Raw genomic sequence first — 26,155 nt, forward strand, 5'->3', positions numbered from 1 at the left:
GACTCATCGAGAAAGACGCAAGTAGTTCTAAAGTCCATGTCCGTACACTCTCACTTATGAACCCAGTCAAAACGCTCCTGAATTTTTTCTTCACTGTTCCTATCTACAGGCTGGAATTGGGCTTTTTTGAGTGAAAAATTACATTCAGTTCTTACAAAATTGTAGACAGTGCTTTTAGAGGCCTTGAGATCCTGAAAATTTTGAAGTAGCCGCTCCATCACTTGCTCCAAGACGGCTGAAGAATTTTCATCTATATACTCCAAGACCACTTGCTTGTGTTCTTCTTGAAGTATACGCGAGCGACCGGTTTTCTTACGCTTTATAAAAACACTATCAGGATCCGTTTTGTACATTTGAGGCCATCTTTGAGCTGTGCGAACATGGATGCCTAATTGCTTTACAGCAGCTGAAGCACTCATAACTTTCTCAAACATCAGTTTAAAGAATCTAACTTTGTCTTGATCCGTATAGAGTGTGTACGCTCGCTTACTCGACGCCTCCTTCATGCAAACATCTGGGTCATCTTTTGCATTTTCATCTGCCACAGAGCCTACATCGAAATTATTCTCCTGAGGCTGATTATACAAATACTGAGTGTGTGAACTAACTGTTTCTAAAGCATATCGCTCCTCATCAATGATATAGTCCATAGGCTCAGGTCTGCCGTATTCATTAACTGCATTACCGTGCCCGTCTTTATAGAAAATTTGAAAGCTCATATTGTAACACTCGGTTTTTAATGAGAAACGAAGTAAAAAAAAAAAAAGAAAAAAAGAAAAAAAAAAAGAGCTAACGGTGCTTTCATGCTTAATATACTCATATTTTGTACGACAGGGCTCCTACATATACGACATTCAATTTGTTAGCAAGCGAAATCAGCCAATGGTTTACGTGACAATAGAATTTAACGAACGCGAATTTTACTCTTGGCATCAGTGTCAATAATTTTTGGAAATACTGTATATCATTCAGGTGGGGCCTATGCCCCTAGCTCAGTGGTCAAAAATCTATGATTTGAAGCCAAAGTCTTGCGTTCGAATCCCACAAAACCGCTCCCAATAGCTTACTCTTGAGGATTTTAATGCCGCTTTCTATGTTTCTCGGTTGTTGGTCGTTGGAAATAAACAAATTATGAATAATTGCGGTACCCGCCCAGCTTGAAATAAGCATGAACCCTAACACCACCAAGTCTTAGCCTACCAATTATAATGATTAATTTATCTCCCTCTACCCACCCCCCATTAGATTGTATGCTTTCCCCCTCCACCACCAGTACCTTCTCACCCCCACCACATTATACACCCCACCTTGTTGAACTTGCCCGGGCAATTTCAGTATAAAAAAAAAAATACTACGTGCCCACTTGGGTTTAATAAAAGATTGTTTAACCGTATATCATTCAGGTTCATCCTTTCCCTATCTCGGAATCCCTTTTCATTCAGGTGGCCATCTCGACACCATTGAACTGATTGCTAACAACAAGACTAAAGCCCTTACAACTATGAATCAACTCTCAGCTATTGGCATTCATCCCAAAGGTTTTACCCCTCTCTTAGCCACTCGTTTCTATTCCCAAATCGTTCGTGCCCAATTAGAATACGGGCTAGTCATTACCAAGGTTACCTCCTTCCTTAGCAAACAGTTGGACGACGCTCAAAACGCTTGCATACGTCGAATCTTCGGTGGTTTGCGCAATTCCTCCACAACAGTGATGCTACATCTGGCAAACATACCAACCATGCAGGAACGCGCTTACTCCCTTCAGTCCCAATTCCTTCTACGCACCTATACCCTTCCAGATGATGCACTACTTTCCCATCTACTCCCATTGATCCGCCAACCTAGAAGTCACTCCCAATGGTATAAACTCTCTAGGTCTCCCATTTGGAAACTATGCGCACCAAACCCAGAATCCCTTGATCGCCGCTCCTTACGCTTGATGCAAAGGAAGTTCCGCCAGGATAACCTCAATCACAAGCGCGCAACGCACGCCTCTGTTCTTCTGACGCACTGCCGCCCGACTACCTCCCTAGACCCTATCCTTTGGCTACCTATGACCAGATCTGAGAGAAGTCGATGCATACACTGGCGTCTTGGTTGGCTTCCTAGTGGTCATGACAAAACCTGTCCCCGGCACCCCAACCAATCCTTCACCAAAACCCACGCCATTCACTGTCTCCAGATGCACCGCCGACTTATGATGCCCGAAACAATTTCAGATCCATTATCCTTCCTTTTGAATATGCTACCTTCAAAGAAACCACGCTCCTTTCAAGTCGCTCTCCCATGGACCATTCGTTGGCCAGCTATCTGCACTCTTCTTCATGAACTTGACTACCTCCATCATCAGAAGTGTCCACCTTCTCCGCCCCCGCACCTTGGGCAAAAGCTCCTCAATTGGCTTCCTCGTTGTCCCACTAGTGCATCTTACACTTGCCCAAACATCATTTCTTCAATAATTTCTTTACCCTTGATCTCATAAGGGTTTTTTAGTTACCAATTCTTCATTCTTTTTTGATCTGCCTCGGGCGAAGAAGATATATTATTATCGTGCGCCCACTTGAGGCTTTAATTGTAAATAAAAGACTGTTTAATCGTATATCATTCAGGTTTATACAGCTTGGAACTCCTCTCTTGCTTCCTCCCTTTGTTTTTGTCCATAAAAATAAGTCTAATCTGAACCGTATGTGTACTTGAAGCTACTTCTTCAAATGAAGGAACTTTGGTGACTAAGGATACTTTTCTCTTCCAGAACATCAAAACTGGTAGAAGTGAGCGACCTTCTTTAGTTCGTCAAGGCACATTATATATCCCGGTAGGCCCTTCATTGACATAAGCAGTTTAAACTCCTTCAGTTTCATCACCACAACAGCACCTTCGACCCGATTAAAGCAGCCATAAGCATAAACACTAGGGTCTATAGTGCAATATATTGTTAACACATACCAGAAAGGTAAAATTCACTTCAAGTTTCATTTTACCAATCACTTGCATTAGCAGAATGCATATTGTACCGTATTGTTCAAGCGCGTTCACTCCAAATAGACAGAGCTGTAGTAAGTCTTTATGCGTTTTGACGCTATCTTTCTTTTTGTAGTCAGTTTTGGCCTCAACTAAACCAAAGTAGCCATCCATTCTTATTATTCTTAAAGCAACTATGATACATTTCAAATAATAAAAAAGAAATATAGATGTATATCGATGAGTTTCTAGATAATCACTTTATTGTGGATTAAGAAGAAAGAAAGCTCATTATTAAAAGCATCATGATTTTATATGCAAACAGGAGTACTACGTGCATTAATTACAACCAATAAGTGTTGAACACGTCTCGTCATATAAGAACAACATGTTTTGTTGTCAGTGTCTTTGTATTGTGCATGCTTGAAGTATAGATTTAGAGCAATCTTACCAAGTATTATAAAGTAAATTTGACAGTTTCTGAAAAATTTTTATCCACTGAATCACTAACAAAGCTATCATGACTGACGAATCGCAACAAACACACTCCAACAGCATTTTTCTTGGGGCATGCATGCATAATTCAATTGGACTTTTTGTTATGATATATCTTGCTGATGACTATTGTCATCTATATCAGAATGTGAGTCCTTGAAGTATATGGGATTCAAATAATGGCTATGAAAATATTGTTGACACTGTTGCTTTCAGCAATATTTAAAGTTCAAAAAAGAGAGCCTAGTAATGGTCTAGAAGGGAGATACAACGGTTTTTTTTATATGAATGACTGCTACACTCAACACAAAGAGGCTCCATTGAGAAGGATATGGAAAAAGATGCTCATCTTTAACAGAATTACTGTGCTTGATGCGAAACTCATTGATTCCTCTTTATAAGTTACTATTGTCAGCTGCATTATAGATGTTATCGAATAATAATGGCAAAGCACTTTCACTCATTACCATTTATCCTTGCATGTTTCATACCTTGACATATCGATTTCTCAGCAATAACAATATTCTACATGCTTATCCTACATCATCAATCCATAAATCAATCTATGTTCAATTATCCATAGATGCATGATTAGCAAACACGAGACGGAGATTGAACATAAGCTTAAATTTTTTATTCCCTTTTTAAATGCAATCTTTTCTCTTTTCTCTTTAATAGATGCTATGAACAGACAAGAACAAGAATTAGAAGAGTTTAGAAACGCATGGCGTCAAGAAGTTATACAAAAGAGACAACAACAACAAACAGGAGAGAATAAGCCTTCAATAGCTGAGAAACGACTCTCGGTTGCCGAGTCAAGTTTGGCAGAGATAATAGATAAAGCAGAATCATTGGCACTTACTGATAAAGAACCCGTGACAGCAATGGATCATTATGTGTTGGCCGTTGATAACGAAAGACAAGGAAAGCTTGGCCAAGGTACTCTTTTATTTTATTTTCTTGTCTATCTCTTTGATGTATTAACTTATATTCCGCAGCATTGGATAGCTATCGTCGTGCTTTTAAATTAGATCCAGATATAGACTTTGCATACAAGAAGCATTATCAAAATACAATATCTAAGCATCATGAAGCAGCACCACCTGCCACGACAAAGGAAGATAAGTTCAAGCACATTGTGCCGATTGGAAATGAATACGTTGCGCCTTCTTTATCAGTGCCAAAAGATCCATTGGCTCATTTGATAGAAGAGTTTTCTACTCAAGATACTTCGTATATACCCAAACTAGACTACAAACCTGTTTCTATAGCTAAATTACCAGGTAAAACAAAAATATATGCTGCTTGGTGAATGATACGAACGATGACCAATAGGCGAAATCATGCTTTATATACTACGCTACCTTGCACTCCACAACCTATCGACTATTCCTCATTTTGCACTAACCTGTAAAAAATTCTTCTTGTACAGCAGAGACCCTTCAGTCTGGCAATACGCTTGTGTCCACACATTCCGATTACCCTCCATGACCCTTGAGGAATCCAAAGCATATCAAACCAACCAAGTGATGCGACACTACGGCGGACAGTGGTTGCGAATGTTTATCGATCGACCACGCATTCGATATGACGGAGTGTACATCTCAACCTGTCACTATATTCGACCAGGTACCTCAGAAACAACCTGGAACCGACCGATCCATTTTGTGACATATTATCGATACTTGAGATTCTTCCCCAACGGCACAATCCTGAAACATGTCACAACAGACGAGCCAGCTCAGGTCGTTCGATTGCTTCAGCCGGGATTCCATCGTCAACAGGTCTTTATTGGCGAGTTTGTGCTGGAGGATGACGATCATGTACTGATCGATATGAATGATCCTTTATTGCCTAGCGAGAGCTTCCATATGTCATTGAAACTCAAAACGACACATCGAGGAAAGCATAACAAGTTGATTTGGGAAGAGTATAGGAGTTCGTCTTTAGTGCCTGATAGAGATGATTATGTGCATGATTTGAAGCTGTTGAAACCTTACTTTTTCAGTCCGGTTAGAAGCTATCGAGTGGATTATTCGGATGATCGTGATCAAGATTATTTATATTTTTAATACATAAACTTGTTGGGGACCTTCTTCCTAATAGAATGCCTTTGTTTTTGTACGTGTGTTTTGGTATTTATCTCCCTTCTTTGATGTACCCGAGTATCAAAGCAAAGGTAATCCTTGATAGATATATGTACATGATGTATAGTAATTAACGCACATTAATAAAGATCTCAGTGTAACAAAAGTATATCATAATATCATTTTGATTATCAGACATTGATTGTCTCCGTCATTAAACAATGAGGTTCTCTATATATAAAATCAAGAAGGGGAAAAAAAAAAAAGTCAATAGAGGATAAAGGGATAGTTGAGAAAGGAAGGGGGGATGTAAACTCCTGTTATAAAGAAACACTTTTTATCTACTCCCTTTTTTTATAGTCTCTTTTTCTCTTCAATGGATATGTATAAAATAAAGCGCTATTGTACAGAGAATAGAATGATACAGACTATAGCTGAACATCATGTACTTCGTCGTTCTTTTATATGTTTTCTCATTTTAGCAATATTATTGACCATGATTGGTAAGTTATTGAATACAAGACTGCCCTGTTTTGACTGTATATTTTTCAGTGCCCACTTGGCAAGTTTATTTAGAAGAAGGAAGGTAAAAAAAAAAAAAAAAAAAAAAAAAAACCATAAAGGACTATATAATCAAACTCCCATTCCAATTCTCGTTTTATAGATCATCAACACTCATCAGCTTTAATGAACCAAATATACGAGGAGAATCATTATATATAGCAGCCTCTGTTCTAAACGTGAATTTTTCAGAAAAGAGATACACTGTTAATTTCTCGATCCAACCCAATGGTACGCTAGCGAACGAATATGGGCAACTAAAGTAAGAGAAAAAAAAAACATAAAAAGAGACAATCTAATGTTGAATGAAACGTTCATTAGCCAACAAGTCACGTTAAGATTCTCATCATTGAGAAGTTATCACTACGATATTGGCGAAACAATTCATCCTATCCAGGTGACGTTTAGCTATGAAGATGGCAACCAGATTGATTATCCACTTGATATTTATTCTGGCAATCTCGAAATATTCGCGTTTTACAAAAACGATACGACCAAGTCAATACCCATCACTTTTCACTTGGATGCGAGCATCACGTCGTTTCATTTTATGCCTTCGATAAAGCATAATCCTGTGGTTGAAGATGATGGTAATGATGTACCATTCGTAAGTGATAAGATCAGTCTTCAGATATCAACAGGTCGATCAACGACCACTTTGGTCTTTTCTATCTTTATCTGTATTTTGATGTGGTTACTATCCTTAGTCATGGGTCTATTTGGTTACCAAGTGGTGTTTAGAAAGAGAAAAGCAGATGCTCATGCTTGCATGATTGGTATCACTACTCTATTTGCACTTCCTGCCGTTAGGTAATTATTGTTTCAGAATATAAAGTACGGTATTAATATATGATCTAGGTCAGCTCAACCAGGAATACCTGAAGTAGGCACAGTGTCTGATATTCTAGGATTTTATTGGTAAAGAGTAAATGTTTATATATAACAAGACGGTTATTGATCCTTTATATATTTATATAGGAATATGGCGATTATAGCATGTTCAAGTATAGCTGTTACCATGTGCTGGGTCATTCGATGGGATAATCCTATGGATAGAGACAATAAAAGAAATATGTCTATAAGTACTTGTGTAGATGTTCCATGATCAACTTACAAAAGAGGTAATCTATCCACATCATATCTCACTGTTTGTCATGGCAATGAGCTCAAAAAAAAATAAACCTTGTTCAATGACTGACTAAGCATTGTTCATTATGTTACGCGAGCAATCTCAAGAAATGCGCGTGAAAAATAAGGGTCAAAAAAAGAGTTATGCCAAATGTAAAAAGTGGTAATGCCACGTTTTTTTCTTTCTTTTTCTGTAAGCAAGTATTTTACAGTCCGTCAAGTCAATAAAATTAAAAGGCCGAAGAAAAAAAAGGCTTTCTTTTATTTCTTCATGTCTATAGGCTCTTCATTACCACCTTCTACTTTAACAGAGGCATTCAAAGCTCACGTTCAAGCCACTATTCGGCTCACCAAAGTAGTACTCGAACTGGAATGGACCATCTTTACGAGGTTTATTGTAGGTGTCATCGTGGCTACTTTCTTATCTATCATATATCTTGTTTGGACCTTGCGTAAATCAAGACGACCTCTTGTTATTTGGGATAGATTAAATAAACCCATCATAAAATTGTTCAGACCAAGAATATTTGCATTTTTGATGCGAAACTCAAATCCTTATTCAGGATCGATTGGTAAGAATGATATATGAAGACATATAAAAAAGACTCATGGCGTGTGTATAGATATGACAATTACAACCTTTTCTCGAGGATTCTGTACAGGATTTATGCGTGTAATGTGTATCAGCGTATTATCAACATGTTACTGATGGATTTATTTGTGTATTATAGGATCGTCATTATAATCGAAATACATCAAAAAGGTGAGATTATGCGTGTGCGTGTGTGTATAAAAGGAAGGATGTATTAACAAACTGTTGTAAGAAAAGTATTCACGCAACTGCACTTGCTACATTTGCAGAAACAGTAGGCGAATTGGGATTATTAAGCAGTTTATCGGATGATAAAGACGAAGTTAGCCTTTCTTCCCTAGAATTAGAGGTAATAACAGTAACAATATTCAAGCCTCATTCTAAAAAGTATTATGTATGTGTAGTTTAAAAAGAAAGCAAGAGGATTAATTACGGCATCTACAGATTTTACAATGCCTGAAATCACTGAGGAGAAGCAGGAAGTGAAGATGGATGTCATTGTTAAGGATCGTATGCTAGATACAGTGGCAATAGTTCACCTCGTTTGGACTGTCAATAAAGGGCAATAACGTAGCTATTCACATGTAATAAATATTTGCTTTGTGTACGATTTTAGCTTTAAATTGTGTGTACCATTGCTCAACTGCTTATGTATATTCATGGTCGTACTAATCGATTGATGTAAAAAAAAGTGGAATTCTTGCATATGAATTACATACGAGATCCTTTGTTCTATTCTGTAGCTTGTATAAAAAATTACAAATGATGATTGGATGATTAGCTAAATAAAGACTTGTACGTTCCGATAATCTGTAAAAGTCTACTTGTATCATCAACATGATAAATGCCTACCACTATTTAGCGGACATTAGATATGCCTACTCTTCCTTGTGCTTTCCTGACTACACTTGGCTATTTCTGTGCTTATCGACTATCGAATAAACATTGTCGGGGAAGTTAATTAGTAAAATATTGCCAGTCTACGGCCGAACTTAATATTAACATGTAAATGCTATGTATTTATACCATTTATAATTTACTATTCAAAAGGCCAATCATCATTTCGTTCAACTGAACATATTACCCACGAGATTAGATCAATTCACAAAGGAGATTTATCATTACTTAGATCTCTCTCTTTCTCTCTCTCTTAGCCATCGTTCTTTAGAGGTTCAATAAGAGTTTAGTGTCTTGAAATATACTTTGCAACATTATACGCAATGCCATCTATTAACATATGTTTAGGATGCTGCTTACCAAGATAATTTTCCAGTACGTACAAATTATCTTAACCATCGTTTCGTTTTGTGTTAGCGCTAGCCTGCAAAAAGTCAAGGTTTTGGCGTGACAATCATTTAGCAGTGTTATTTTCAGCTTAATGTTTATAAAAGTTAATCAAGTCGACGATAAGTAAAGTAAATTATTTATTGAAAAGAAGCCAAGTGTTATTATTATTATAAAGGAAAGAGAAAAAGATGACCAATTATATATGTTTAATATCGGATACAATAAAGACATAGTGAGTAAAAATATATGCTCTATTCTAAGACTATATTCGACAACTCTAATGGCTTTAACAAAAAGTTGTGTTCGCTCTAGTTATATTGTAACTGAATTCCCCTTGGATAAAAAGGAGAATTTATTCTTTAGATATTGAGTAGGAAAATCTATTACTTCAACAGAGTAATTTATGAGCTCAACTCTGTGCTCATCATCAACGTGTCACTTTGGCTAAGAACGTTGTATACTCTTTTCTATGTAAAAGGAGAATTTTCATTAAAATGTGTCATCTTTTTGGATCAAACGGCATTATTTTTGGATCCAGAAAGAGAATTTTTCTTTTTGCACTACATCAAATTATATACATGTCAAATTTAATTCCGCCCATTTCCTTGTGTGTGTGCCTCTATAAAAATAGCATCATCAATGAATGACCCACATAATTTGAAGAACAAGCAAAAAGGAAAAGAGAAGGTGATCTAGTTGTAATAGATATAGAATGTACATGTGATCTTTAAAAGGGAAATCCAGATGACATTTTTAAAATGGATATTATGAAAACATGAACCAAAAAGTCAAGAGAGAGAGAAAATATGGAGTTTTAATTCGAGGCAGCAACGACACACGCACACAGAGAGAAAGAGAGGCAAAGAAAAAAAATCATCTCAGTTGCCCTTTTTTTTTTGTTGTTGAATATTTTTAAATATAGAATGTCTGAAAATAATCTGTTTCAATTTGCTCAAGTCATCACTGAATTACCATTACATACAGCCTCTCAACAACACACAGATACGCCCATGTCTAATTACACACAGAGATACATTCATATAAGAAAAGTAAAAAAAAAGAAAAAATTAAAGTTTTACATATTTTAATATAAGTACATGATAGAATGCCTGTATTGTATGTAGTAAATGCTTTACCTGTTCCAAGGCAAGTATACATGTACCTGTTTTAATCAAATGTTAGTTAAAGGCAAGTTATATTTATTATTTTTATATAGTATTATGGTATAGATTGTAACTGTCCTGAGGTTCAGCCACGAAGGGGGAAGAACTTACCTGAAGGTGGGTTAGATAGTCGAGCAAAGAAACTTCACAGGGATGATCCAGATTATGAATTCTCTATCAATTGGATTAATGAAAATGCACATACAATGTATAAAGATGAAAATGACACGGTCATTGGCTTACGAGATTTATCGGAGGTATCACTTTGTAAGGCACATTCAAGCACCCTGTACAGAGCCAAAAAGCGACATGAGCGTATGTTAGTCACACCACCTTCACCTGCAGATTCTTCTATACAGTATAATCCTTATCCCATGAATCAGTCGATTGGCTCAGGGGGGTTGGCTGCCAAAGTAAGGGAGATATCCACACAGTATAACCAAGTGCTTCCTGTACAACAGCAACAACAAGACGTGCCAGACTTTACAAGGATGACACCATCCCATTCTGCTAAACGTAAAAGGTCAAGTAAGCCATTGATCAGAAAGACAGGTAGTAAATCAACCGATTTGAGACACTCGGCGAGACCTCACTCTAGTATGTCCACTCCATTGTTCAATTCACGCATGTTTGTGGATAATCCAATGAATGGTCCAATAAACAATCAAGATTTTATGCAACAAGTCAATCAGTTCCCTTCGCAACTACCTCCTCTTCACACAAGGAACAATAATGAAAGTAACAGTACTATGCTTTACAATGACCATTTGAAAATTCAACAACAACAACAACAGCATCAAGACATGGATTACACCAACAGCAATATGGCAACAAGCAATAATAATAATATTCCCATGGTGGTTGAAACAGTATCCCTTCGACCTTCCAACAGTTCAGATATACCTTCCAATTATTATTTCCGTAATCTAGCCATTACGGACACATTTACCTTTAGAGACTTATTAAATGAAATTGACATTACAGGTTCACCTCCTCCTGGTAAACGTATCGTCATTTCAGATGAGCACAAGATCTATCCTCTAGATCAAGCTATAAGAAGTGTCATCAGAAGACCCACTTCGACCCATTTGGATTTATTTCTTGGATTGACTGATAAACCTTCTATCAATTGGAATCATTATTCCTAAAAAGAAAAAAATAAAAATAAAATTAAACAGTAGCCAATAAGATCAAGATGACTAATAACCTCTTTACTATACTCTTTGCGTGCACATATAAAATAGAAATTTTTATTGTCCCTTTTCTTTCTAATACTTAATTCAGTAATGAGTAAAGAACAACAACAACCAAGATTAGAATTAATTGACCCAAAAAGTAAATAATAACAATAACACAACTTCAGAATGTGTATTTATATATTTATTATGTAAATATAGATCAAGTCCTTCAGGTACCAGAGTTTCCAGCTAGAAACGGACCACAACGCCTTATAGCTGCTGCTACCAAACAACCTCGTGGTCGAGAAAAGGTCATGTTGGAACCAGGTCATTCACCTTTAGACTGGGCCAATTTAAAGGCTTCCGGAAAGGATTTAAGGGTAAAGAATAAAGTGATCAAAGCACAGTCATTGACAATCAATAGGGTGTACCAGAACTCTGTAGGGTAACCCTAGATGAACTCAAGAAACACAAGAGTCCAGAGGATGCATGGACTGCGATTCAAGGCAAAGTATACAATATCACACCTTACTTGAAGTTTCATCCGGGTGGGGTCAAAGATTTGATGCGTGTGGCCGGAAGAGACGGCACTAGATTGTTTAGTAAGTTTGTTAATGCGGTCTGAATGATGGTTATTCACATCTATTTAGTGTTGACGCATTCTTGGGTAAACACTGATTATTTATTGGATAAATGCTTGGTTGGTTTCCTGGTTCCTTCATAACATATACCCTTTTTTGATCTATCCCTCAACGTCATACATTGTATCACATTTTATGTTTTTGTTATCTTTCCAGAAATGCATATATCTTTTTTTCTTTTCTCATTAAAATGTCTTCATATTCTAAAACAAAGATTGTTGAACCTAAGCGTCAGGTTCGAACCACCTTTTGGAATCCACGCATTGATCCAAATATTCAATTCTTGGTAGATCAACCTACTTTTTCTAGACCAAGGTTATATACATTCATGAGAAAAAGAATAATGTAAATTATTGACCCTGATTTATATAGGATGTACGACTATTCCGATGTTGCTTGGGATAAAAACTTGGATTTCTGGTATCAAAGAGAGCCAATGACTGAATACTATTATTCTTACAAACAAGAATATGTTCGAAAATAAATTATGACTCAAAATGTCATTTCGATGTCAGTTCTCCTTTTTGGATGACGTTTAAGCGATGTCAACCCTTTATCTTGCTTTTTATTTTACTATGCAACTTTATCCCCTTGTCGTTAGTTGGAATAGGGAATGAAATCAAGAGTGAAGGAGAGAAAGGAAAAAAAAAAAATAAAAAAGAAAAAGAAGGTGAATTGATCCGCTATCAGGGCCTCCTCTGTTTCTCTTTCCTCTTTCTCTCTCTTTCATCCCTAAAGAAACAGGCCATTTTTTTTCAAAGCGTCTATTTTTTTAGCCGGAGCTCAATCCGATTTTATCCAGGCATTAATAAGATTTGGTGAGCGAGAACTGAGTTTCTTTTTTTTTCTCTCTACTTTTTATTTTAAAATATGCCTTCGATTGTATTAACACCTGAACAAGAAAAGACAAGACAAAACATTTACTGGACAAGTGGTTTAAAGGGTGCTGCTATCGGCCTTGGTCTTGGTGCTGTAGCTACTGTCTTTACTTTACGCCGATCGCCTGAATTCAGATCACTTAGTCGACCTCTTCAGTCTATCTTGGCTGCTTCCAGTAAGATTTATAAAAACCAATAACAAGTTCAAACTAAACTCATCTATTTAGGCTCAACCGCTGGTTTCCTTTTTGCTTCTGATTCTGCCGTCACACATTATGAAAACAGAGAATTAGGCTATACAGATGAAACAATGCTACAATCATTGATGCATAAACGCCAGGATGAGACAAATATGTCTGCCTTTGATCGATCATTACATTACTTGAATCAAAACAGATGGACATTTATTGGTAAAAAATCAATTATATAGAAAGAATAGGAACAGATATTCATCCCCATTTTCTAGGTCTCTCATGGGCTGTGTCCATGGCGGGTGCACTCGGATATAGTTTCTCCAACAAATACTTGACTACACAACAAAAGGTCGTTCAAGCTCGTATGTATGCTCAAGCAGTAACAATTGCTGTCTTGATGGCATCGGCTGGTATTTCCATTTATGTGGGTGAGGATGAAAAGAACAAGAAGGAAGCACCCGATCCACAATTGAGAGCTGTTCTTGAACTTCCTTATACCGATGCTAAAAAGCCTGACATGGCTAAATCCTCTTAGATATAAACTTGCCTAGATAATAATAAACTGTATGTGTAATTGTGATGTGTGTGTATATGCAATGTAATTATCTTTATGTCAAGGGTTCATTGTCTACCAATGAAATCTTGCCCTCTGCAATCTAAATAAAGACATGATTGTATCAATCAATGTCAATATTGAATATGTAAAAAGCTATTCAAAAGAAATTTGTTATCAGTCATAAAAAAGAGACAGCATTGCTCCTTTCACATAAGGATCCTTCCCTTGCTTTCATGGACAATTTTTTAGCAAGTCACTCAGAGGAGGTGCTACGTCATTGGGCCTTCAATTTTTTATTATTAGGACGCGCTTTTAATAACACTTTTCTCTCTTTTTTTCTAAATCACATATACAAGGATGTTTTGTGCTAGTAAGTTTTTTTTTTTCTTTTTAAAAAAGTCAACATCAACTCAACATTTGCATTAGTTTCTGGAGAGGCACCTGAACAACCTGTTGTATCTATTAAATCTGGACATGTCTTTGAAAAGAGATTGATTGAAAAATACATTTCTGAACATGGCAGAGATCCTGTCAATAATGAAGAAATGACAGAGGAAGATTTGATTGACGTTAAAACCAGTAAGAAAAGCAAATCAAGAAGAAATGTAATAAACATTGACTTTTTTTTTAGCACCTGAAACTGTCAAACCTCGTCCTCCCAAGTTAGCTTCTGTACCTTCTCTTTTATCTGCACTTCAAAACGAATGGGACAGTGTGATGCTCGAGTCATTCACTTTAAAGCAGCAGTATCAACAAGTACGTCAAGAATTATCCCATGCTTTGTATCAGAATGATGCTGCGACTAGAGTCATTGCTCGCTTAAAGAAGGAGCGTGATGCCGCCAGAGAGTAATTGAAAACTTTAAAAAAGAATGCAGTAAATTAACTTTAAATATAGAGCTCTTGCAAATGTACAAGCTCATTTAGGTACAACAACAGCAACAACTGCAGCTCCAGCTGGCCAAGAAGAATCAATGGATGTCGATCAACCCACTTTGCCTGATGAAGTGATTGAAAAGATGAACACAACGAGCGCAAGGTAAGGGAAAAAAAAGTGTATATATATAAAAGAGATTAAACAATAAAAAAAGATTGTCAGAGATGCGTCGTGGAAAGAAGAAGCCACCAACAGAGTTTGCCTCGTTAGAGACCGTCAAGGAATACGCTCAGACATCATCCATTCCCTCACTCCACTCAGCTCGTTCAGCTGGCATCACAGCAATGGATGTAGATTCAACTGGAAACTTCATTCTTACTGGTGGAAATGACAAACATGTTCAATTATACAATAAGAGTGAAGATAAAGTAGTTGTCAATCTTCCTGGCCATACCAAGAAGGTCACTGCAGTTAAGTTCAGAGGTCAAGAAGAAAGTGACTTGTTGCTCAGTGCTAGTGCTGATAAACATGTTCGTATCTGGATTCCTGATGAAAAGAAAGGTATGTGTGCATATGTGTATGTTTTGAAGTAGGACTGACCCTGATGTCTCTTAGCTTACAAGCTTGGTCACAACATTACTGCACACAAGGGCGACGTTGTAGGTCTTTCAGTCCATCCTTCCAAGGACTACTTTGTGAGTGCTGGTAGCGATAGCAAATGGAACTTTTACGACTTTGAAACCGCAAAGGCTATTGCTGAAGTCACTGACAGCGAAAACCAATCTGGTTATACTTGTATCTCGTTCCATCCAGATGGTAATCTTCTCGGTGCTGGTACAAACGACTCTGTTGTTCAAATCTGGGATGTCAAGTCTCAGAGAATTGCTGCCAACTTTGGCGAACATACTGGCAAAATCAATGCTCTTGCATTTTCAGAAAACGGGCAAGTGCTTCTTGTGTTTTTTCCCTTTTTTTTGTATTAATGTTTTTCCTATAGATACATTATTGCTACTGCCTCAGAGGACAATTTGGTCAAGTTATGGGATCTTCGTAAATTAAGCAACACAAAGACATTTACGTTAGACGAAGGATATAAGGTCAACACACTTGCATTTGATGACTATGGACAGTTCCTTGCTGTTGGTGGTAGTGACGTGCGCGTGTTCAAGGCTAAAGACGGATCCCCCGTTACTACCTTCTCGGATAATACCTCAGATGTCACCGGTTTACATTGGTTGCCTCTTGCTCAAGGTTTAATAAGTGCCAGTTTGGACCGTACGGTTCGCTTTTATGGTCAAAGTTCTTAATAAATAAAAAAAGACGCTTTTTTTTTGAAGGGTATTTTTCGTTTACAATAATATGCATGTGTGTATATGTGTGTATAAAAATTTACATAATAATAATAATAGTAATAATAACCATGTTAGGCAGTCATTGTTCGTGGTAGAGGGAACTCTGCTGATAATGGATGCACTGAACTCGTCGATTTAATTGGCATCAAGTAGATTCCAGTCAAGTTGTCCTTCTTGCCTTTTTGGTCAGGAAACCTATAGACCAAGACAGGGACATGAGACGAGGGATATGATGGCTGAGTATCCTTCTTTTCTTCTGTCTATAAGAAAAAATTAAGTATAACAAATACACACATATATATACACACACACAACTTACATGATGAATTGCCATAAAGTTAATGCCTCCTCCCAGGTTGGTTTTGGCTTGTAGGTTCTTTGGAAGGATAGGCGAGCCTGTGCTTTTTTGGAAGAGTTCCATGATCTTGTCCTTATACGTTCTTTCGTGCGGCTCTTCCTTGACATCACCTTGATTGTCCTTCTCAAGTGAGGGATTGGTGACTGTCATTGGCTTCCTTGGCAGGATAGATGGAGCAACAGTAGAGGTAGGCTCGGAAGCCTTTCTCAGGATAGAAGTGACCACAGGCACTTGTCGCTGTGCTCGGGTATCTGGTTTGCCCCTACCACGGCCACCAGAAAGAGGATGCCTGGTGTCAAACGACGAGGCAGGGTCATTGAGCGTCCAATAGAGAGGGTATCTGACATCAAATGGCAAGATAGGGTCATTGAATGTCCAATGTGGGGTCGGTCCACGCTTCTCCAACCAGAGAGGTAACCCTGATTTGCCAATGGAAAGCATAGATGGAGGTTCAGCCTTGGGCGCCAACTCTGACCAGTCATACACCTCCTCTGGCTCGCTCACATCTAGCCAATCATATTGATGATTAGGTTCCGTCTCTTCTGCATCTAGAATCGAGAACTGGTTTGTATCTTCAATGGGCGACTTTGGATGCACCGAGTGATGATCGAAGGTGTGTCGAGGTCCAACCTTTTTGTCAAGAGCCGAGAAAGCACCAGACAGAGGCGCGCCAGAATGACTGGGTGACGACCCGCGTCTCTGTAATCCGACAGTGGGTTTTTCTTGTGAACCGTGATCTGGAGATGAAGGATGGCGAACAAAGGAAGACGACCTGCGTCTTTGAAACACTTGTTCAGGAGGCATGCCATGAGAAGAACGACGAGGAGGAGCAGTAATTGATACAGTTTTTTTTTGCTCCTCTTTATGCACAAAGGATTGATGTAAGCGCATCGTATAATCATTCCAAGAAGTGTCACCGTTGGGTCGTCTGGAGGGCATGGATTTGGATGCCCTCATATCTTCTGCATAATTTGACCAGTCCTTCTCGTCATCTGCAAGCGTTCGTTCTTCTTTGGGCTTGGCTGCTAGAGACTCGGCCTTTTGTCGAGCACGTTGACGTGCAGCTTCAAATGCAGCTTCTTGCTCTTCATGACGCCTTTGAGCGCGCTCAACAGCAGCTACCATAGCGTCCTTTTGATCAGGCGATTTGGTCTTTTGTAGAACAGAGTAAGCAGAAGGTTTACTCGGGCGACGGTTCCATGAACCAGAACTTTGGCGACGATCAAACGGACGGCCTTCGTAGGTCGATTTCTTGGGTGATTCTTCTTGAAGGGTAGATTTCAGCTGAGGAGGATAGCTACGATCATAGTCCTCAGAGAACCGTGTCTCTGGCGATACATCATTTACAGGGAACTTGGCTCCATCTTCAAATTCAATCACATCTACAGAAAATTCTTCCATATCTTCATTTACCATCTATATTATCAAGAATGAATTATTACGAAAAATAACACGATAGAAAGAATGTATGATTACTTCATCCCAAGAGAGTCGACCCATTTCGGACGTAGTGTGTTTTTCCTAATAACAATAAGTATGTCTTTTAGAAAAAAAAAGTTGACTTTACTACTACCATTGGTTTGTCTTGTTCTATCAAAAAAAAAAAAGTTAAAAAAGTCCGAACGCATAATAGTTCTTTAATCTCTTACTTGGCTTGGGATCAGTTTCGAAAGGAGCAGAAGAAGGAGTTGTGGGATGGATAGACGATGTTGGAATAGCAGCCCATGCACGAGTATCAGGATGTGTGGCTTCCCAACTGATAGAAGGAGAAGACGTAGGTGCTTCAGTAGCATGGCCGTTGCCATTAACGCCGCCATGCTCACTTTTAAGACTGGGCAAATTGATAGGAAGAGGTGCAGAGATCTTGCTGGAAAGCATACGCTGCCGAGCATGTGAACTGCGGCCTATGACAAATGTTAGATCGTGTGCTTTTTTAATTGTAGATTTTATTTGATCTTTTTTTTTTTCGTACCGGTAGTATTTAGTGATGTTGCAAACTTTTTTGAAGGTGACGTAGCGTTGAATAATCGTGGTGAATCAGAAGCCATGTTTATATAAATGACACGCACAACAAGTTGAAGGTTAAAAGACGAAAAAAGAAATGAAAAGAAGTGCAAAGAAAAAAAAAAAAAAAGTCTCAACCCTTTGTTCCTATTTAGATCCACCCCCACTTTCCTTTGCAGTTTACCAAAAAAGGAAATAAACTGTTTGCAGTGCTCACAGTGCCCAATTTGCGCGATTTCAAACTTTTTACAAAGTTTATCTAAAAGCCATAAACTATGCGTGATATTCTTAAAAACACTTATTCACTTGAACTCATTTGATAGCTTGTGCCGTATTTGCTTTATAAATACTTGGTGAGATTATTATAAATCTATATTCTAAGAATGAATAATACAAAGAACTGACAACAGACCATGTTGTTCTTATATAACGCGACATGCCCAATTCTCATTGGCTACGTATTAATCCTGTTTGCATAAAGATGCTGTTTATAATAATGAGCTCTCCCCTCTTTTGTCTTAATATACAATAAAGAGGCTATCTAAAGACTCGTCGGCATCTCTAATTACTTTTTTTTATTTATAAGTATGCAGAATATTAGAAATCGTGCAAATTGGCATCCTAAGCACTGTATTGTTATTTTCTTCCACCTAAAGATACGCTGTCTGGAATCAAATAACTGTGGAATAAGTTGATGAGAGCCATGATGGTCATAATATAATATATAAAGTGATAGTCGAATGGATATATGTGTCCGTCTTTTAGTGAATAAGACCATATTGTTCCTCCAAATGTTGGTGCTATATATAGAGAATGTGTCAGTCTCAAGGGGAAGCTTTTGTTTTTTGTTTACCTATAGCTCTTGTGAGAGCAACACACGATTGACAAAAGCTATCGTAGTCGAGAATTAAGTGTATATACATTTTATCAATAGATTTGTGCGCTTACCCATTGACTGTGCCTATTATTTCAGGTGCAGCCGAGGTACTCACCTAGAGATATAATAAGTATCACTCATGTAATCTTATGTGTACATGCTGATATGCGCTGTGTCACGTACCATGATACCCAAACTAGTGAAAGCAAGACAGTTTGCAAAAAATCGCCAAGCAAGAATGAAGTTGTATGTTACTTCAAAGGCTGTACTACTAGCCCACGGATCGCTCATATGTTGCATCCACCAACGCTTGCACACAGTCAGTTCAGGAAAGACGAAGAAAACGGCCACACATATGGAAAAGAAAAATCTACAAAGTTTAAGTACATCGAAGCGCCGTGTTAAGCCTGGATAAATCTTGAATTGAACAACGAGCTGAAGGATGCCCATGGTGGTAAGCATTTTGGCAAATTCAGCAGATGATAGACCAAGGCCTTCAGCAGAGCTGGGGGCAGTGAAATAAAGTGGAAGCACCTCATCAAACATGAGCGAATAAAATGCAAATAATCTAATAGAATGAATCAGTATATATAGCATATCTTCATTTCTCTTCAAAACTTACGCATAAGCAAATATGACATGAAGTGATGCTTTACTGATTTGGCCAATCCCAGGTTTGGGGCTTGCTTCTGCTGCCAACGTGTCATTACTGTTCAAGAGAGATACTTGTTCGCCGTCTTGCTGCTTTTTGAGAACCATCGGGTTTGACTCTTTTAAACACATATATGTAATCATGAATCCGATGAGTGAACCTGTAGCTGACACAAAACATGGTAAAGAATAAGGGTATTCTTTTAGAAATGCGTTGGATCCAAATAAGGAAGGAAAGTGATCCACAGGATGATTCAAAAAGCCGCCTACCCCAAATAAGTATTTTTATATTTCCCTTTCTTATTCTAATAGATTTACCTAATGCAGGACCTACAGGTTACAGCCATCAAGAGAAATAATAAGAGAAAGTGTATATATTTAATGAAAAAATCACTGCTTACCGGCTATCACACATTGTTAGCTTTCTTTCTTTACAAAATATGAACCTACCAATCATGCCAATTCCCCAGCACAGACCAAATAAAGAAAATGCGGCTGCTCTATTCGTATGATCAGTGATTTCACTGACCATGCTCCGTGCAACACCTGAGTTTCCATTCATGGCACCGCAAAAGGCTCGAGAACCAATTGCCCACCAGATATTCTTGCTTAAACCAAACATACATACCGATATAGCATTGCCCAGCATTCCTATAAGCAAGACAGGTCTGCGTCCGTACCGATCAGAGACCTTTCCCCACGATATAGCCGTGCAGAACTGCGCAACAAAGAAAATGGAGGCTAGAAAAAGTGTGTCAGCTGGATGTATATCATATATCACTTGACGTGGCCGTACTGATCCATCCTGCGTATGCTCCAATTTCTTTTTCGTCATCTGATAGGTGAAAATCCTTGAGCTAAAAATAACTTCAGTGTGAGTGTTGATGTAACATCATTAATTTAGTTACCATAAAATATATAAAAGGAAATAGAATGGTTGATGTTAAGGGTTCACTAAATAAGATGATGCTGATGATGAATAACTGAAGTTTAGGTAAAGGTGTTATCTTGGGTGGCTCTGGCACTTCTTCCAATGAATCATAGTAAAGTGATTGATAACTTTTCGTTCTTGATCCAGGAATATAGGATTCATTTTCTATAGAAATGGGATAAGAACGAATTGAAGAAGAATTATCATCAACGATGCTGTTGGTATAACTCTTGGTTAATGTGTTTTTCTTGTTCATGAATTCAAGAAAAAGAAAAAGGGGTAAGCTAAGGGAAAAAAGAGAGAGAGAAGGAGGAAATTAATGAGAATTCAAAAGTACTATTTAAGGTGGAGAAAGCTAGGCAGAGAAAGAGAACTCCGGCTTAACCTCAAAGCCATAGAGAGTCATCCAGACTCAAGGGCTGTGTGCATATCTGAGTCAAGGGAAAAAAGACTATTGGATGTTGCTTTGCATATGAATGCTACAGACATATCAAAGGAAAAAGGGATCCGTTCCTGGCGATGAGGATGCTAAAATTAATATGATCAAGAGTTTCCTTTCCGAGAATAATTGCTTCCCCTTTTAAAAAGTCGTTTGTCAAGAAATAATTTGTCCTCCAAAAAGAAATGAAATGTCGGCAACTGTAGGTTAACGCTGGTCAAAAAATATGTTTTTTGATTACGAGTAATATTTTACATTGTTTAGAGCAAGGCCTTGGATAACAATATATATAATATAAACACCTTTACGAATTTTTAAGCCCGATTGAAGAATGTTGGTTAGACACCAACTTAAAACTTACGCCGCGCATTGTTGAAGCTTATCAACCAGTTATTGTTTGGGGTAGATCAGACACGCCAAAACATACTGAAGCAGATGTATAAATGAGAATTATATCTTAAATGACCACAAAATAACAAAGTGTCTGTCACAAAATAGATAATTCTGTCTAGAAAATCTTTGAAAAGGTTTGATTTGTAAAGGCAAAAGTGTAGTTTAAAAAACAAAAGCGTCCAGGCCAGAATCAATACAAGTATTGAACCAATATTTTGGAATTGATATTAGGAATCGTTATCTCTCTGTGTCCACCTCTGTGTCAACCTCTGTGTCAACCTCTGTGTCAACCTCTGTGTCAACCTCTGTGTCAACCTCAGTTATGTGTGTTGGTCTTCACAGCTTTTTTATAACTGTCATATGGTCATCATAACTAGAGAGCAGGCATTCTGTATGCTTCATTGTGTACCCTATAATGACGAAAATGCCAAAAAAGTATACTTAAATGGTTAATAATTTAGGAAATTTATAAATCTGTTATATGGAAGATCCGATGGAACCTATAGTTATCTCGAATCTCAAAATCAATAACCAGCCTTTCCGTTATAAAAAGGGTTAGAATCTGTTGCTATAACAAATGAAGATAGTAATCGATTCCGTCTTGGTAAAGGCCATTTATTTCTTTTTAAAGCAGCAACACCCAATTCTAATTTGTATAGTTGGCTATGCTCAAGCAATTGGCTTCATTAATTCAGTATATCTTCCTTGTGATCCAGTAATTCCAGAGGTATATGAATGCAAGAAAGCCAAAATAAAGGATATACTAACTTTGCTATGGAAGTATCCCAATTTATTGATGTACACTACGCCCACAAAAAAATCCACGAGAAGACTAATGATACGGGCGCTTATTCTCCTATACATGTGGCACCACTGTGAAAATTCACACTACCAAAGCGTCTGCCTAACCTAAGGTTGTTCTGTGAGATATCCTTTGATATAAAATTACTCTTGAATGACGTTGGTTCTTTGTTGATCAGACTGACAACGTAAAAAATTAAAATACAGTAATAGCCACATTTTATCTCTTTCTTAAAAGACAATTTCTTATCCTACATCAAAAAACATGAAAAGATGTTTGTTTCTGAGCAAGTTTAACATGATGCTACACATTGAAAAGGTTTGCTGACGAAATCACAGGTAGTGCTTGTATCATTAACTCTTTCGTGGATTTCCTCGTGCGCGTAGTGTACACCGATTTATTTGATAAGGAAATCGTAAACAGCTTGGGAAAGTGGCTCAGATCATCAAAGGCCAATTTTTGGATATTCCAGACACTAAAAGAGTAATTGTGACGGATAGTAGTGAAAGCGGAACAGTTCGGTTTCGAGATTTATTTGTAATCAAAGATGAATTCATAAGTAAGTCTAAATTTAACTTTAAATACTATATATGTACTGGAATTAGACCACAAAACAAGAGGTCTATGCAATGGTACTCGCCTGGTTGTCGTACGAATCGGCAGCTATATGCTTCAGGCTCGCCTGGCCAATAAGCCGTATGGCCCATTAGAGCTTATACCTCGGTTTATGCTCTCAACGCAAGAAGGCGATTTACCATTCATTCTAACAAGGAAGCAATTTACTGTCAGACTATGCTTTGTTATGACAATTAACAAATCACAAGGACAATCACTTAAATATGTAGGAATTGACTTGCGGCGTCCGTCGTTTATGCATGGTCAGCTATATGTCGCTCTTTCAAGAGTTCCCTCTCTTTCTGGCATCTCAGTCCTTCTGCCAAAAAGCTCAAATACAACCAACAATGTTGTCTACCCAGAGTTATTGCTTCACTAATATATCCACCGATGTAACACATCATATGATTACCAAACAAATTTACGCCCACAATTATGAATTCTTTATGATTATGCCATTCTTTTCAACATATAAACCTTTACGAATAACACTATTAATTATATGCTCTCTATTATGAATAAACTATAGTTTTATGAAACCGTGTATGTAGCACTTTCGCATCAATAAATAAGCATGCAGAGAGGAGTCAGAGTATGTCATTAGGCGCACAAAAATTCAAATTTAGCCATTTGCTTAATGCTTCGTGTTAACATTTGCCCTTACTCATCACAAAGGGCGAAGTCCTTAAGCCTGTGGCAGCAAAAACAAGCGTAGCGAGTTGGAAGTGGCTAGTTGTGTTTTGTGTACTGAATATACAAACATATAAGAATTTTTAATAAGCAGGTACGTATCACCTGGCATCAATTTGAAGAAATCGAACTGTTGAGAAGAAGCTCACAGAAAACGAGAGTAATTAATGTATGTCAATCAATCATTTAGTCTACTTTCAGATTGAGCTAAAGATGCTGTCACTAGCAAAAACAAAAACAAAATAGAGATGAAGGATAGTTGCGCATTTGGTATGTGTACTTGTAATGCGAATTACAAGTGAGGCTTGCTTCAGTTGTCATCAGTCGATATCTGTGGTGCCACAATTTAGAAGTAACTAGCAAGGACTGATAAAAAGAGAGAAGGGATGATTCTTAACAAAGCTGAGACCATGATTCTTTTTCATATTCGGCTTATGTTCTTCCTAAAGAATGATTTCCATATCTTAACAGTAAACATTGGTCATTATTCTCTAAAATAAAGAAAATAGAACAGTCCGCAGCGACGTTATTTTTAGTGCATAAATATTATTAATCTCAGATTCTGTGCCGGGCCACACGTACCTCACAATGAGGAGGGGGAAGAAGAAACATTACCACATGGAGCCATAGAGGCACCAAAAGGGATACAAAATACACATTCCTTCGCCCTTTTCTTCTTTTTTTTTCTATTTACCTCCTTCATTAAATCATTGCAAGGTAAATAAATAATAGAAGGAGATGGATGGATGGATGAGGAAAAAAGAGACTAAATGAACATTCTAGAATGGCTGACCAAGGTGCTAATAACAACGTCCCTACATTCAAACTTGTTCTTGGTAAATTTGGAATGCAATTATACAAAAATTAAAAATGATGTGATTAACCTCTTCATCATTAGTTGGTGATGGTGGTACCGGCAAGACCACTTTCGTTAAGCGTCACTTAACTGGTGAATTCGAAAAGAGATATGTTGGTAAATAGAGATGACGAATACACTCAAAAATATAACATTACACAGAAAGAACAAAGAAATACTAAAATATTAATTAGCCACCCTTGGTGTCGAAGTTCACCCTCTCCAATTCCACACCAACTTTGGTCCCATCGTCTTCAACACCTGGGATACCGCTGGTCAAGAAAAGTTTGGTGGTCTTCGTGATGGTTACTAGTAAGGAGATACAATAAGAAGATTTTATTAGGTGATAAACTAACTAAATAACAATATATAGTATTCAAGGTCAATGTGCTATTATCATGTTTGATGTTACTTCTAGAATTACATACAAGAACGTTCCCAACTGGCACCGTGATCTTGTTCGTGTCTGTGAAAACATTCCCATTGTTCTCTGCGGTAACAAAGTCGACATCAAGGTATATATCATAAACAAGAGAAAGAACAATAAATAACCCATCTTTTTTTGATTGTAGGAGCGTAAAGTTAAGGCAAAGACCATTACTTTCCACAGAAAGAAGAACTTGCAATACTATGACATTTCCGCTAAATCCAACTACAACTTTGAAAAGCCTTTCTTGTGGTTAGCTCGTAAGTTAATCGGCAACCCTGGCTTGGAATTCGTCGCCGCTCCTGCCTTGGCTCCTCCTGAAGTTGAAGTAGATGCCGGATTGATGCAGCAATACGACAATGAAATGGCCGCTGCTGCTGCTCAACCTCTTCCTGAAGAAGATGATGACTTGTAAAAATAAAAAAAAAGGAATAGTTTTTCTTTTTTCTTCAGTTCTCCTTTTCATTTACTCTACATACATCATACAATAACACCTTCTCACAAGCTTTCATTACACAAAATAAACACTCTTTATATTTGAACTACAATCATGTTTTATTGCACGCAAAAAGACCGATAAAAGAGAATGAGAACAAAGACCAATAGTTTATTTGAGCTTCTTCTTGGGACGAAGTTGGTTGGTGTGACCACACTTTCTCTTACGGCAGTTGGTGGCACGAGGAGGAAGACGAGCATAGCACTTGCGGCAAATCATCTTGTCACAGTTGTACTTGCTGGCCAAAGCCTTCAAAGAGGGTTCAATGATACCACCACGAAGACGGAGAACTAAGTGGAGAGTAGATTCCTTTTGGATGTTGTAGTCGCTCAAGGTACGACCGTCTTCGAGTTGTTTACCGGCAAAGATAAGACGTTGTTGGTCAGGAGGAATACCTTCCTTGTCTTGAATCTTTTGCTTGACGTTGTCAATGGTGTCGGAACTATATGTAAAATGATAATTGTCAATATAATGATATTCTTCACATGTTGATGTCTCAATGTTGCATTCTATTCTCTTTACCTCTCGACTTCCAAAGTAATGGTCTTGCCGGTCAAAGTCTTTACGAAGATCTGCATTGTAAAAACTGATATGGGATTACGTTAGCATCTAATGGATGGATGGATTCATATTGCATTACCTTTATGAGTGGATAGAGGAGGATTAA

General features: G+C 37.7%; 11 protein-coding genes across 11 annotated transcripts; 7 read left to right on the forward strand and 4 right to left on the reverse strand.

Annotated features, from left to right (window-relative positions):
* Positions 1 to 2,577: 2,577 nt before the first annotated feature.
* RHIMIDRAFT_260740 (uncharacterized protein) lies at positions 2,578 to 3,221 on the reverse strand. The gene is made up of 2 exons (XM_023611481.1): positions 2,982 to 3,221; positions 2,578 to 2,917 (listed from the first exon to the last, which is right to left on the reverse strand). Exons 1-2 carry the CDS (start codon positions 3,133 to 3,135, stop codon positions 2,757 to 2,759), a joined length of 315 nt encoding a protein of 104 aa, XP_023464110.1. The 5' UTR covers positions 3,136 to 3,221; the 3' UTR covers positions 2,578 to 2,756.
* A 914-nt stretch (positions 3,222 to 4,135) lies between these two features.
* RHIMIDRAFT_38462 (uncharacterized protein) lies at positions 4,136 to 5,752 on the forward strand. The gene is made up of 4 exons (XM_023615181.1): positions 4,136 to 4,395; positions 4,455 to 4,739; positions 4,792 to 5,635; positions 5,693 to 5,752. Exons 1-3 carry the CDS (start codon positions 4,140 to 4,142, stop codon positions 5,526 to 5,528), a joined length of 1,278 nt encoding a protein of 425 aa, XP_023464111.1. The 5' UTR covers positions 4,136 to 4,139; the 3' UTR covers positions 5,529 to 5,635; positions 5,693 to 5,752.
* A 287-nt stretch (positions 5,753 to 6,039) lies between these two features.
* RHIMIDRAFT_245502 (uncharacterized protein) lies at positions 6,040 to 7,209 on the forward strand (the record flags this gene model as incomplete). The annotated part of the gene is made up of 7 exons (XM_023610204.1): positions 6,040 to 6,046; positions 6,096 to 6,129; positions 6,208 to 6,366; positions 6,426 to 6,711; positions 6,736 to 6,914; positions 6,963 to 7,022; positions 7,083 to 7,209. The coding sequence occupies 7 exons, from the start codon at positions 6,040 to 6,042 to the stop codon at positions 7,207 to 7,209; spliced, it is 852 nt and encodes a 283-aa protein (XP_023464112.1).
* Positions 7,210 to 7,503: 294 nt separating this feature from the next.
* On the forward strand, positions 7,504 to 8,393 carry RHIMIDRAFT_239881 (uncharacterized protein; the record flags this gene model as incomplete). The annotated part of the gene is made up of 5 exons (XM_023609261.1): positions 7,504 to 7,804; positions 7,856 to 7,905; positions 7,964 to 7,995; positions 8,062 to 8,173; positions 8,229 to 8,393. 5 exons carry the CDS (start codon positions 7,504 to 7,506, stop codon positions 8,391 to 8,393), a joined length of 660 nt encoding a protein of 219 aa, XP_023464113.1.
* A 1,519-nt stretch (positions 8,394 to 9,912) lies between these two features.
* Positions 9,913 to 11,475, forward strand: RHIMIDRAFT_260751 (uncharacterized protein). The gene is made up of 3 exons (XM_023611482.1): positions 9,913 to 10,160; positions 10,216 to 10,269; positions 10,328 to 11,475. Exons 1-3 carry the CDS (start codon positions 10,035 to 10,037, stop codon positions 11,420 to 11,422), a joined length of 1,275 nt encoding a protein of 424 aa, XP_023464114.1. The 5' UTR covers positions 9,913 to 10,034; the 3' UTR covers positions 11,423 to 11,475.
* Positions 11,476 to 12,488: 1,013 nt separating this feature from the next.
* Positions 12,489 to 13,938, forward strand: RHIMIDRAFT_38548 (uncharacterized protein). Its single transcript, XM_023615182.1, has 3 exons — positions 12,489 to 13,147; positions 13,199 to 13,381; positions 13,438 to 13,938. Exons 1-3 carry the CDS (start codon positions 12,964 to 12,966, stop codon positions 13,698 to 13,700), a joined length of 630 nt encoding a protein of 209 aa, XP_023464115.1. The 5' UTR covers positions 12,489 to 12,963; the 3' UTR covers positions 13,701 to 13,938.
* Positions 13,939 to 14,042: 104 nt separating this feature from the next.
* On the forward strand, positions 14,043 to 15,937 carry RHIMIDRAFT_309075 (pre-mRNA-processing factor 19). The gene is made up of 7 exons (XM_023614586.1): positions 14,043 to 14,091; positions 14,148 to 14,300; positions 14,353 to 14,569; positions 14,619 to 14,759; positions 14,812 to 15,158; positions 15,213 to 15,540; positions 15,595 to 15,937. Exons 1-7 carry the CDS (start codon positions 14,079 to 14,081, stop codon positions 15,902 to 15,904), a joined length of 1,509 nt encoding a protein of 502 aa, XP_023464116.1. The 5' UTR covers positions 14,043 to 14,078; the 3' UTR covers positions 15,905 to 15,937.
* Positions 15,938 to 15,991: 54 nt separating this feature from the next.
* Positions 15,992 to 18,433, reverse strand: RHIMIDRAFT_260758 (uncharacterized protein). The gene is made up of 6 exons (XM_023611483.1): positions 18,280 to 18,433; positions 17,957 to 18,211; positions 17,881 to 17,897; positions 17,784 to 17,828; positions 16,269 to 17,723; positions 15,992 to 16,209 (listed from the first exon to the last, which is right to left on the reverse strand). The coding sequence occupies exons 1-6, from the start codon at positions 18,353 to 18,355 to the stop codon at positions 16,021 to 16,023; spliced, it is 2,037 nt and encodes a 678-aa protein (XP_023464117.1). The 5' UTR covers positions 18,356 to 18,433; the 3' UTR covers positions 15,992 to 16,020.
* A 514-nt stretch (positions 18,434 to 18,947) lies between these two features.
* On the reverse strand, positions 18,948 to 21,026 carry RHIMIDRAFT_239888 (MFS general substrate transporter; the record flags this gene model as incomplete). The annotated part of the gene is made up of 9 exons (XM_023609262.1): positions 18,948 to 19,111; positions 19,165 to 19,202; positions 19,260 to 19,303; positions 19,372 to 19,756; positions 19,811 to 20,105; positions 20,158 to 20,169; positions 20,290 to 20,580; positions 20,636 to 20,696; positions 20,748 to 21,026. The coding sequence occupies 9 exons, from the start codon at positions 21,024 to 21,026 to the stop codon at positions 18,948 to 18,950; spliced, it is 1,569 nt and encodes a 522-aa protein (XP_023464118.1).
* A 3,467-nt stretch (positions 21,027 to 24,493) lies between these two features.
* On the forward strand, positions 24,494 to 25,407 carry RHIMIDRAFT_205560 (ras-domain-containing protein; the record flags this gene model as incomplete). The annotated part of the gene is made up of 5 exons (XM_023606834.1): positions 24,494 to 24,545; positions 24,608 to 24,682; positions 24,760 to 24,877; positions 24,939 to 25,080; positions 25,138 to 25,407. 5 exons carry the CDS (start codon positions 24,494 to 24,496, stop codon positions 25,405 to 25,407), a joined length of 657 nt encoding a protein of 218 aa, XP_023464119.1.
* A 330-nt stretch (positions 25,408 to 25,737) lies between these two features.
* Positions 25,738 to 26,057, reverse strand: RHIMIDRAFT_182904 (ubiquitin; the record flags this gene model as incomplete). The annotated part of the gene is made up of 2 exons (XM_023605815.1): positions 25,738 to 25,930; positions 26,011 to 26,057. Coding segments are annotated over 2 exons (240 nt in total), but the record flags the coding sequence as incomplete, so codon positions are not given.
* Between the last annotated feature and the right edge of the window lie 98 nt (positions 26,058 to 26,155).

The sequence above is a fragment of the Rhizopus microsporus genome (assembly GCF_002708625.1).
Source record: "Rhizopus microsporus ATCC 52813 unplaced genomic scaffold scaffold_14, whole genome shotgun sequence".
NCBI lineage: Eukaryota > Fungi > Mucoromycota > Mucoromycetes > Mucorales > Rhizopodaceae > Rhizopus > Rhizopus microsporus.